Genomic DNA, 13,407 nt, shown 5'->3' on the forward strand with positions numbered 1-13,407 from the left:
TAGTTTGCGCAGTATTGCTTGCCTAATGCAGGTGAAGGATAAAAAGTGGAGAGTTCATGAATATTTTATGAAGCTAATATGTTTAAGTGATTTTGTAAATCCTAAGTTACATACAAAAATTTAAACGGCGAAAAAATTAGTGGAGAGTTGTGTAGAGTTTTTTACAAAACTTAAATCATAGCGTTTATACACATTTTTGCAAGCTATTCTGCGTGTATTTGGGTTTTGCTAGCTAGAAAACTGAATGGAGAGTTGTGTAGAGTTTTTAAAATCTTATTTCTTGGCATTTGTACGCATTTGCTTTAGCGCTTTTACGTATATTTGCATTTTTGTAGCTAATAGTTTTAGTGGAGCATTGTGTAGAGTTTACAAAAAATTTAAATTTTGTAAAAAAAAAATATGAGATACTAAAATTCCGTTATGATAAAAAGCAGTTAGAATTGTTTGAGATTTATATTGCTTATTTTATTGATTCATTCTGGAGTGTCTCACTTAGCAAATTACCTTCCCTTTCCCGCTTCAATCAAGTAGTATGGCATATTGTACAATTCCTAGGCGTAGACATTTTGAAAGCATTTAAGTAGCGTTTTATTATCTTAACCTAAAAAATGTTGCGCGCAAACTCGCTTTTTTCTTAAGCATGTATGCCTATATGTATGTAAATCTTAAGTAATAGACGTCCATATATGTATGTGTATATAAGCATGTAAATATATATAAAAATTTGTTAATTTTATATATAGCTGATGTATAAACTACATAAAAAGGACATATTTTGTGTCTATTGCCGCCGCAATTCGCTTAGCAACTGGCCGCGCAGCACACACAGGTTCTAAACCCTTCCTAAGCTTAGCACATAAATCTCTCCACCTTTTTTTGGGGCTCATACTTTCTATGTTCGCGCTTTTTCGTTTGCACTTTGCAACACTAACAGGCATTTAGGCAGCCTCCTCAAACCCATATTTTACCAACCGCACAGAAACCAATGCCGGCGACGTTGGCCTCCGCCACATCCCTAAACCCTGTGCGTCAGCTGCGTCGAATCGCTGCGTTTGGGTGGTGGTGGCGGTGGTCGCTTCTTGCGTTGTGCCGCTGCTGCAGCCACCGCCGCACCGCTCATAGGGAATTGCGGCTCCATCATGACCGCTGTACCGCCCATGCCGTTCGGCGCATCATTCGCATGCAAATTCTCATAAAGCGCATACTCGCTGAGTGGCGGCGGTGGTGCGCCAGCGCCATAATGTTCCTGCACCCAATTACTCACATTGGCCGTCTCACGGTAGTAGTGTGTGGTGGCGGAGGCATTCAAATTGTGCAACTCATCGTTGAAATCGCGAAAGCCGAGCACTTCGTGCGGCGTTGTAGCCGGTTCCAGTTTGCACTTTTGCGCCACTTGCCATTTTTTGCGCATCACGCGCTGCAGATCTTTAAGAAAGTCACGCGGCGGATTTGAGGTGGACTCCTGCAGACGCTTCGGTGAGCCAAAGTCTATGGAACTGCAGTTCGAAGAATTCGTGGAGAGACGCGTCATATCGGCGCGTGGCGGTGGCAGCGGACAAGGCGCGTAACCATAAATGGGCGGTGCGTGCATTTGCATTACACAAACGGGCGGCTCGGGTGAGCACATTTTGCGACGCAACAACACTGGCGAATCGGCGAAGGAGACTTTCTTTTGTGTGCCGGTACTCGTTGCTGGCGGCGGCGGTGGCAGTCCAGCAGCCACAGCAGCATTAATACCGCTGTTGTTAATGCTGTTGTTCATATGCTGATTGTGCGCTTGCCCCACGTACTCTGGTGGCGCCTTGTAGGGTGGCGCTGGTCCTTTGACCGGCGTTTGCTGTGATTTTTGCGGCTTCGCAGGCACCGCCGGCGGCATGCCGTTCGACTTAGCGCCACCGACGCACGCGTATTCCTGTGGCGGTTGTGGATATACCATAACATCTTCTGGTGGCGGCGGTGGTGGTAATGAGACCAGCGACAGCTGTGAACCATAAATCTCGTGTTCATCGGTGATTGGCGGCGGTGGTGGAGGTGGCGGCAGCGAATCTAGCGAGAGTGTCGATGAGGACATGCAGTTTGTGACGCCAGCCACATCGTTGACGGGTGTGGTGCGCGACGCTTCATATTCCAGCAGCGGCTTAGCGCAAATGCTGGGCGTCGGCGTCGGTGTCGAATTGGAGGAACCAGATGAATTGCAAGCGGTTGCGTTCATGCTTTCGGCTGAACCGCGTTTGGCCACCGCCGCTGTGGGCTGGCGCCGTTTTAGTGTACCGCTACCGTTGCTCTCTTGCGATTTGCGGCGACTGTGTCGACGCGTTAACGTGCCGCTGCGTTCAGGTGAGGTGGCGTCCTGCACATCAGCGCCGCTGCTCTCACAAATTGTTATCTCACCGACTTCCTTCAGCTGACGCGTCATTGTGGTCAGCGGTAAATTGGGTTTCATCGAAGGTTTGCGCTTAATGGTGCCCGTAGTGAATTCCGAGTCGAAGCCGTTATTGTCATCAGAGAGGCAGCCGCTTGATGAAGATGAGCTGGCGCGTGAAACTCGCCCACTCGAATTGGACACGGCGGAGGAGACGCTACCGCACTGTGAGGGAACAGCCGATGAAATGCTGCTAATCGATTCGCTGCGCATAGACACACCGAAACTGCTCTGCGACATCACATCACCCAAACTGAGATCATCCATAAGTGTTTTGTGGCTATCCCATAGCTGTTTGCCATATTTCGAAATGCGTATGGCCGTGATCCACTTCTCCATCGTCTCCAAATCCTCAGCGCACAGCATTTTCAATGTGCGACATGTCTTACCCAATGACGAGTCAACAGCTGACTTAAAGCCGAACGCATAATCGGTTGGCGCCTTCCATTTCTTCTTCCAGCCCAAACCACGATACACATTGTAGCCATTAAAGAGCGTGAGGCAAGCCAAATCGCGTGTGTTCTTCGTTTTCTCTTTCGGAAAATAGTAGAGGCCGGAGGAGCGCAACACGAAATGATAACGTTTCCAACCCTTCTTCGAATCGGCTTTCATATATAATGGACCATCTACCTGCAGCTGTGAGTTGGTCTCGAAGAACTCCTCCAACAACATAGCGCGTGTATGCTCATCATGCTGACTGCCAGGCGCCATTTGTGGTCCCGGCAAGTAGATTTCTGGTTTGGCAAAAAGCGATATCTTGTCGCTGCGTTGCTGGAATAGCACACGATTGCCCGCATCCGAATTCCAAGTCATCAAATTATCCACCAACAGCTCGTGATCCTCGAAGAGACGCTCTGTAGTGGGCATAACAAAACAACGGTAAAATAAAATCATCACAAATGTGCCCCAAGTACTCACCCATTTGCAGATCGCCCAAGTTCTCCACCAGCGCCCAATTGGCCTGCATGTGCACGTGATTTTTATCGGCCAGCAAACGTGTCACATGACCGCATGTCATACGCTCATCCACCAACAGCGACTTCGAAGCACCGTCCGAGGTAAACGCCTTCACAAACAATCTGCGTATGGATGGATGCTCCAACTTGTGCAGCGCCAACTGTATCTTGGCCGCCTTGCTGCTGCTCAACGTAGTGCCGCTCAACTGTTGTTGCATATACTGCAACTGCTGTTGCTGCTGCAACTGTTGCATTTGCTTGTGATGCAGCGCCGAGCTAGCGCTACTCGAGGCGGACGACTCGCTAGACAAGAGCGAGACCGTATCACTAAAGGCGGAATCATTGTCCGGCGACTCGGTGCGCGGCTCGCGCATCATGCCCACCACACCACCGCCGCCGCCCACACCAACCATAGTGACACCCATCACACTGCTGACGCTGCCACCACTGCCCACGCTACTCTGTCCGTTCTCCGAAACGCCCGAGGAGGAGGCCAACGAATGTGTGGTGGCGCTGCTGCCGCACTCCGACGAACCGGATAGCGAAATAGTTGTGGCACCTGAAATGGTGGAATTTGTGCGCGAATGTGTGCGTGTCGGCGGTGCTGTGACCATGTTAAGGCCGGCTGTTTGATTTACATGCTGCTGCGGACCGGGCACACCGCAACCAGGTAGAAATGCGGCATCGCCGCAATTAATTTGCGCCTCCAATAAGCTCAGCTCGCCCAATATCATGTCCAGTTCGGACTCTTGTGTCTCCTCCAAATTGGCCATCGAGATGCGGTAGGTGTGCGATTTGGCCTCGGCTGTGGTCAGACAACGATCGCTATACCTGCGCAGCTTAATGGCTGCCGCAGTTTGTATCGCCGCCGCCGTAGACGATGGCGACGACGATAAGACTGTCACTTGTTGGGCTGTGGCCGATGTGAAGGTGTTTTCGCGCCGCAATGGGCTGCCGCTCGAAGCTAATTGCGTGAGACTTCTAATCTGTTGGCGAGAGGAAAGTGAAAGACATGTTAGTTGGCGAGTGAAAGGTGGCGAGTGGACAAAAATTAATTTATTTATGCGTTTCATTGAGTGATGAATTGTGGCAATTTGAATAATCTGCACTCAATTGCATCTTTTTAACAATATAGATTACCAACTTTCATTTTTTACTCGGTATGTATTTACATTTTACTTATATAAGTGGAATTTTGTAATTATATCAACAGAGTTAACCATAAATTTTTCAGACTACATCATGAATTTTTTAATTAACAAATTTTGGACTTAAGTCTAATTTTTAAATTAAAAATGCTCAAAATTTTTGTTATCATTTTTGTCTTCAATTTCTGCATTTATTTTTTTTGCTTTTAAGTTAAGTTTGTTCCTTACATGTGTTTATTATTTTTTTTCCATAAAATCTCCTAGCTATGTTAATTTATGCTGCCACTTATTAATATTTTGTAGCAAATGCGCGCGAGCCATATAAATTTATGTATGCATGTGCATACATACTTATGTAAATATAAACGTTATACATATGCAAATGAATCACTTCAAAACCTTTCATATGCAAATAAAATCACATTTCAATTAGCTAAAAGCGCAAACAAAGCAAAAACCGGAAAATAATAAACAAAACCACCCTTTTTCGAAAAAAAAATTATGTATGTATGTCAAAAAAAAAATAAACAAAAACCTTACACAATGCGTCTCACTGCCACCCAGTCAAGGTCATTTGCAAGCCTTTATTATGCTTATTATTGTTATTACTATTACAATAACATACGGCGGCTAGCTGGAAATGTCACTGCCGACAATAACAAACGCACATGTTGTTGTATGTAAATGCGTTACACCCGCAGTTGTTGTTGTTGCATAAGCATACGCGCGTACCTTGAGCTCTCACACACTGGCTCTGCCGCCACAACCAGTTTGCCACTTGAACAAGCATTTCAAAGTCAAAGTTTGAGTTTATTTTCAAATTTAATTCTATACAACAGCTATGGACCAATTCTGCCACTTGCTGTTAACTAAGAATAACTGCGCGAGGTAACGGAAGCTGCGATAACTACCGCTATCGGTGCGGCTGCTGAGTCAAATTAAAATTCACCATAGATCGTACACTGACCTTTGCAAGCAAATAAACAAAGCATTTGCCTTTCGTCTATTGTGAATGATTCGTTCGTTTACTGGTTATTCATACACAGTGACAAAGTCCAATAGTGCTAATTGTTTTTTTTTTGTTGTTTTGTTTATTAATAATTGCAGTTGTTTGCTTTGTACGGCTTATCGGCACGTTCAGTCAATACAAAAGCAATTATTACTCATTTTTAATTTATATTAGCAATTTAATTTGCATAGAATACAACAACAAATTTCATGTTTTATGTTTTTATTTATGAAACACAACAACAAACAACTTTCATGTTTTGGTTTTTGGTTATAAAATACAACAATAATAACTTTCATTTTGTTTTGTTTGTTTTTCGTTATAAGATACAACAGCTTTCATGTTTTTGTCTTCAAATGTAAATAAACAAAATTTAACAAGTTCATTCATGTTTTCTTTTTGTTACGGTTATAAAATGTAGACAAAATCACAATAGCGCAATTGAATAGTAATTTTTGGATCAATAATACATAACAAATGAGTAGCCACATTAAAAAAATATAAAAAACTCACTTATGCAATAAAAAATGCCATTACATGCACCTGCAAACACATTTATTAATTTTCCATGCAATTACAAGCAATAAAATCTATTTTCCATTTGCCATTTGTAATTATCATTATGGCACATTGCCTGGCGCCATCAGTGCCGTCTTTCTCGATTGCACTTTCAGCAAAGCGCGGACAAAAGCAAAAACAAAAAGTGTGTAATAATTTTTATCTGACAAGCGTGTAGAGAAGAAAATAATATGCCTGTACATACATAAGTATGTATGTATTTGTAAATCTATTTATTGTTCGTTTGACGCCATAAAAATGATTGTATTATTGTAATTAAACAGCCTTGAAATGTCACCAACAACACCAATGTAATAAGATGCCGTTGCCGCGTTGACATTGTGACCGTTTGCTGTGGTGGAGCAAAAAAACAACATATGAATCGTTATCGAAATGCAGTCAAGTCAATTGAGAACAATTTACTTATAGGCATTTAATTAATTTATTTCAAAATATGTTGCTATAAGCATTGTTACGTACATATGTATGTACATATATGAGTCAAGGCTGCAATTTCCGCAGATTTCAATGTGTATTAGCAGTATGTACTTACATATGTATGTAGATATGTAAAAAGATTGCTGCATATAGTGTAGAAAAATTGTTTTTATTATTATTTATTTCAAATTAAGCCTAAATTGACTAAAAATTAGGTATACCAAGTATTTCTGACCGATATCTTAAAGAATATTTTAAACAAAAAATAAATTACGGTTTATAGAGCGCGTGTTTGATATAATTGATCCACAAAGCATCAAAAAATACAAACTAAAAAATTTTAAGCCAGATATCACAAAATTAGATAATAAAATTGCGCACGACAGCGGTAAAATTCTACAGAGTGTGTCGAAAATTTTAAATTCAATAACCAGTAAGCTAAGTGTGTAGAATATTAAAAAAAACATTTATATCTACATTAAAAATATAATTTTTTTATTATCGTATTTCGAGGACTGGTATGAACTGGTAATCCAAAAGCAATTATGTACGGTACATCAAAATCTTCCATACATAAAAATTTCCCAAATAACAGTTATTTGCTAACAATATTGCAGTATCGGATTTATTTTATCAATTTTTTGGATTTTTTTCAAGTGCCAACCCTTCGCAAAAGTATTTCTAATCCAAAAAACTTTGTTACAATTTTTTGATACCTTCATTGCAATAGACTGTTTATCTTTTGAAAATATTCAAGTTTGATCTCTTCAAAAAATTATTTAAACAACAACAGCAGGGTGCCACTTTGCGGCTATGACGAATATTCGTTGTACTACATAATTTCGTTGCAACTGCTTGAATTTGCTAACGTACTTGCAGAAATTGCACTCCAAAAAGAAGACTAGACGAGACATTCCAATTTGCATTAAAAACAAAATAATTAAAATAGTACTAAAAATAATTGAAAGGTTCTGATTTGAACTACATACTCAAAACTATCTACACAAAAGATTAACACGGCAGTATAATTGCTGAAATTCGGGGATAATTGTCTTAAAAGTGATAATTGTAGCACTGTCAGATGCCTTCCACATACTATAGAAAGATAATGCTGCACTCAAATTTTTTTAATTTGCAGTAGGCGCCAGCAAGAGAAGAGGCAAAAAGGTCTAGTTTCCGTCTCTAATTGGTTAAAATTCTTAAGTCGACGAAAAAGCATAAAAGATGAAGGTCGTAAAAGAAATAAACACAGCAAGCAGGTTACTTGAAGTGCAATGAAATTTTTGGCTTAAATTAACCAAAAACGCCCTAGGCAAGTCTTTAGTCAAATTTACTTAGATTACAATGGTCGCCCGTTTCGTGGAAAAAACAATTAGCTGCGAGACCAGCATATCTTTTCAAAAATACAATTTGAAAATTATATTAAATTTCTGATTTTTAAAAAAATTTTAAATTGCAATTTTGAAAATATTTTCAAATGCATAAAATTATGTTATTTGTAAAAAAAAAATATATTTTCTTTACAAATTTAAAAGAAACCTCACTATATTTCAGCGATAACTCTCAAGGAGTAATCGATAACTAGACAAACACAAACAATAAGCAATTTAACACATTCCTTGCGTAAATATTGAAAATTCATTAGTTTAACACTGTTTTTATTTTTTTAAATGCATTTCTACAATACTTAATGTGTGTAATACAACAAGAATAACAGAAATGTATATGCAAAAACAGGTTATTTCCCACATAAATAAGCTATTATTGTAATGCAAAGCTTTATAACTATTAATGGCAAAAAATGATTAGCAAAAACAACTGTTGGCACGCGTTGAAGAGGCAATAAAAAATATTTGTAATTTTTTGTAAATTTTATGCAGATATACATACATATGTAAATTAATATGTTTTTTTTTTATACGTAAGTTTTTATTTTTTTCCCCCCTTTGCAGTTTCTTTCGTATTTTTTTTTTTGCGCTTGGTTTTTGTATTTTTTTTAAATTTATACTCTTTGATTATCATAAGTGTTTTGTTTAATCACTAATTTTTTTCACATTGTGTCAAGTATGTACATATGTATATTTGCTGCTAACAATAATTTTACCCTACTATAATTGAAAAATGTTGAGTTGCTGTTAAAGCGTCCCAATACAGCGTTTTTCGCGCCATCAAAGCGCGCTAAGCATTAATGTGCCATTGTTTGCTCATACATTTCATAGCTAAGTGCTCAAAGCAAACATATGTATGTACATGAATACTTTGTACATATGTACATACGTATATGTGTGTGCTAACAAAGTAAATCGGTTGCATTTGCCCACGGCGGCGCATTTGTACATTTAAATGCTTGCATGCATGCATTAATATAAGTATATATACATACATATTTATGTGCATACATTTTTATATTCATATTTATGTGTGTACAAATATTAATCGCTCTAAGCTTTTTATCGTCACATGCGATGCGCGCAAACGTGACATCCATTTGTGCGCTTTTCCGCTCTACATCTGCGCCAAATTACGAGCAAACAGCCAACCTCGCCGCCAGCATTACCATTAATATGTTATAGCAAATAAAAATACACATATAATACAAAAACAACAACGGCAGCAAACGCACGCTGACAATCGCGTGACGAGTCGTTTAGTAGTTTTTTTTTTCAGTTTTTCTTTTGTTTGCCTTTACAATTTATTATCATTACTCTGTATTTACATTTTGCGCTTGTTGCTGTTGTTGTGCTGTTTTTCCAAGCACTTAATCTATTAAAATGCTGTGTGTAAATTTCCTGCTAATCGCACTAGGTATTTCATCAAACACGAATATTACTTGCACATTTTCGCGCTGTCATTAATATTCATGCCACAAAATGTATGCGAGCATTTGAAAATGCCAAAAAACTTTTGTATTTTGTACATATGTATGTAAATGATTAAATTAAATTAATATTCGTACAAAACAAGTGTTTGAGCAAATATGCGTGCAAATATATTTTGTGGAAACCACTAAAGTGGCGTTCAAGGTAACTATAACTGTAACTGTAACCGGCGCCTATTTGACCTACCCACTTGCTGCTAAAAACCTGCCACCAGCGTTGTAAACAACTGGGCTGAGCTAGGCATTCTACAAGCAGTTTATGCGCGCCCACGAAGCCTGACGTCACTTTCCCTTTTAATGGGCTTTTTAATGGGATTTGCCGCTTTCGGCATTCTTTCACTAGTTTAAATTAATTTTTGTGTTATGCTTCTTTTAAATATATACATACAAGTACATTGAAACATATGCACATTATACAAATACATATCTATATACATACATAAGTGCATATGTGTGTATTTCGAAATTTATTAGCTTCTAATTTATGCATTTATTTTTAGTTTTTATTGCGCTTTTTAATTAATTTGTGGCACAAATTGTTTGCTGCTATTTTTGTAAATTTAATTAATTTTGGTTTTAATATTCTTTTAAGATTATATTATTTTTATTATTACCATATTTATTAACATTGTACATTTTTTCAAATTTAAATTCTCTATATTTTGTTTTGTTATGCCGTTACACCATATGTTTGGTCTGTTAAAGCACTTACACTGCGGCCACATGTGGAAAAATTTGTTTATAAATGTATAAAAAATTTTAAACTTATTGTATAAAAGCAAAAAACGCAACGAATCGCTTGAGAATTTTTAAATAACTATTGGAAAATAATAAATATAAAAAATTAAAATAAATATAAAGAAAAAAGTTAAAATAACGAAATAAAATCTTGAAATTTGTAGAAAATATTTTTTTACATGCAACTGTTGATACAATGACTTTGAATAATATATTTAAATTTATAAATAATTACATAAATGTAAAAAAAATACTTTAAATTAATAAAAAACAAAAAATAATGTTAAATACATATAACTCAAAAATTAATAATTGTAGTAAAAACAAGTAAGGAAGGGCTAAGTTCGGATGTAACCGAACATTTTATACTCTCGCAAAGTCAAATGGTATACTCGTTTGAGATTTCTTTGTGGATTGACTGATATTTTCGGTAGAAGGTCAACTATAGGCACTGGGGTCCACATATTTAGTACTTAGGGGCTTGAACAGTTTTGGTTCGATTTAGACAATTTTTGGTCACAAGGTGGCATACTTTAAACGTATTATTCACGCAAAGTTTTACCCCGATATAATCATTGTTGCTTGATATGCATAGTGGAAAGTGAAAGAATCAGATGGAATTGAAAATGGTGTTTCATGGGAAGTAGGCGTGGTTGTAGTCTGATTTCGCCCATTTTCGCACTATGACATAGAAACATAAAAAGAACGTTACGCACCGAATTTGGTTGAAATCGGTTAAGCAGATCTCAAGATATGGGTTTTCACCTAAAAGTGGGCTGTGCCACGCCCACTGTCTAATTTTGAACGCGGTTCCTATAAAGTCATCTTATACCATCTCAGAGATAAAATTTAATGACTCTGGCGTGTTTAGTGCTTGATTTATCGCGCTTTTAGTAGTTTTTAACAGTACCGTTATATGGGGAGTGGGCGGAGTTGCCACCCGATTTCAACTATTTTCACACCGTCAATAGAAGTGCTAAAAACATTTGCTTCCAGTGAATTTTGTTATTATAGCATTAGCGGTTTAGGAGATATGCACATTAAACCTATTAGAGGCGGGACCACGCCCACTTTAAAAAAAACAATTTTAACTGCAGATGCCCCTCCCTAATGTGATCCTGTGTACCAAATAACAGTCTTGTATCTTATTGCGGAGCTTAGTTGTGGCAAGTTATTTGTTTTTGATTAATGGCGTTTTGTGGGCGTGGCAGTGGTCCGATTACGCCCATCTGCAATACCAACCGTCTCACGGTACCATGAAACATGTCTACCAAGTTTCATAAAGATATCTCAATTTTTACTCAAGTTAGAGCTTGCACGGACGGACGGACAGACGGACGGACGGACAGACAGTCACCCGGATTTCAACTCGTCTCTTCATCCTGATCATTTATATATATATAACCCTATATCTAACTCCATTAATTTTAGGTGATACAAACAACCGTTAGGTGAACAAAACTATTTTACTCTGTAGCAACAGGTTGCGAGATTATAAAAATAAAATTTTTAAATTTTAAATTGTAAAAACAAAAATGTATTTGCTTGCCATTTTATACAATAAATAAAAAAAAATAAAAAAAACGCGTAAAAAGTTTTAAATTGCAAAAAAATATATATTTATAATACTTGTGTAAGGTTATAAAATTGCTTATAAAAAAAATTATAAAAAATTACGTAAGTTATTTAAAAAAATTGCAAGCAAAGTCTCGGTTATTTCTACGTGATATTCGCATAAAATATTATTTTAAACTATAACAGCCATGAACAATAAAAATATTGTTTTCCTACACATTGCTACATTAATTAAATTGCACACATTTTGTGCCACATTTTTAGTTTTCCAAGCGCTTAATTTAATTTTTCTAGCAAACTTCCATTAGATACACTTGCTCTTACTACCCACTTCCACCATACTCTCTTCGGTACTTGCTTTGTCGGCGCATATTACACAATATATGTATGTATTTGAAAAAATTCCGTTATTATTCAACAATAATTATGCCATTTTTCTACGCTTAATTAAATAATTGCAGACTTTGTTCCGCCAACATACGCGCAAAATTCCTTCCTGTGCCGTTTCTTTTAATGTTTTTGCCTTTATTTTGACGCACATTAAGTTGTGCCACTCCCTAACCTAGTTTTATGTTTTATTTATACTATAACAAGCGGGATTAACAAATTAACTAAGCACTTAGTATCCATTTAGGTATATACTTGTGTGCATTTAAGTTAGTAAACAGTTAGTAGCCAGTGTTGCATGTGTGCTGCCGCTGAGGACAAGTGTTGGACAAAGATACGAATATTGTCGCGTTGCGGTTGACATCATACCAAATGGAGACAGTATGAAACGATAAAAACGATAAACTATATATACATACATACATACATATATAAATATATGTAGTAATTGTCTCATTTCATGCTTGAAGTGAAATCGGCAGCGCGTACTAAGTAATACGCTATCTATGCATCGTACTTTTGTATGTATGGTCAAGGCTGTTTCAATATTTATGTGTTTCATTGCGACTTCTTGTTTGTTTATTTTGTATATCGGCAAATTCATTAAGTTGTGATTGTTGTTCTACATTTGCAATGTCCTTCGTGGCGGCTTCTTTTTCTAATGCTTGCATTGAATTGTGAAGCAATATTGCGTGCAAAAAATTAGTTTTCATTGAATTTTACTGGGTTATCAAACTGATTGACATTAGATATTATTGTGAATTTTTTTTTTTTATATATATATTTTGAAGGCTTCAAACTCTGTCATTAAAGTTGTAGCATAACTAAATGTACGTATGTAAATGTAATGATTGAAGGTGAGCGTTGATTTAATGAGTTTTAAGATCAATTAAGTGCGAGAGAAAATAAATTAATTAACGTTATTATTTTTTTGTGTAGAAAAAACTTGTTACAATAATATTAGGTATAGTGAAAAAATCATTTGTTTTTTTTTTTCAAAGTAATACTTTTTTAATATATGTACTATGCTAATTTTTATTGTGTTATTTTTATTATAGAGAGTGCAATCTTTTCTGCAATTTAACCTTCTTTATTTATATTATCTGCTATTCTACTCTATATAACTTGTTTGGAGTAAAATTTTTTATGTCTGAAATTTACCCGATGTGCTCAATTATTTTTTTTTTACTAATGTAAATATAACTTTTAAATTAAATTAATATGTATTTCGTATTTGTTTTTCTAATTTTTTTTTATTTGATTAAATTTGCTATATTTTATTTTACCTAATAATAATT

The 13,407-nt window shown here is 36.9% G+C and overlaps 1 protein-coding gene across 4 annotated transcripts in view; it reads right to left on the reverse strand.

The window, feature by feature from the left end:
* Positions 1 to 440: 440 nt before the first annotated feature.
* Positions 441 to 13,407, reverse strand: part of pico — a 34,209-nt gene continuing 21,242 nt past the window's right edge. For 3 of the 4 annotated variants that reach the window (XM_070110661.1, XM_036359597.2, XM_070110662.1), the window contains exons 2-3: positions 3,341 to 4,364; positions 441 to 3,276 (exon numbers count right to left, since the gene is read on the reverse strand). In XM_070110661.1, the coding sequence (XP_069966762.1) occupies positions 1,016 to 3,276; positions 3,341 to 4,364 (3,285 nt within the window). In that variant the 3' untranslated portion in view covers positions 441 to 1,015. Of the gene's footprint in view, positions 3,277 to 3,340; positions 4,365 to 5,066; positions 5,230 to 13,407 lie in introns of those variants that run through there. The other variant, XM_036359593.2, reaches the window with a different exon arrangement.

The sequence above is a fragment of the Bactrocera oleae genome, chromosome 5 (genome assembly GCF_042242935.1).
Source record: "Bactrocera oleae isolate idBacOlea1 chromosome 5, idBacOlea1, whole genome shotgun sequence".
Lineage (NCBI taxonomy): Eukaryota > Metazoa > Arthropoda > Insecta > Diptera > Tephritidae > Bactrocera > Bactrocera oleae.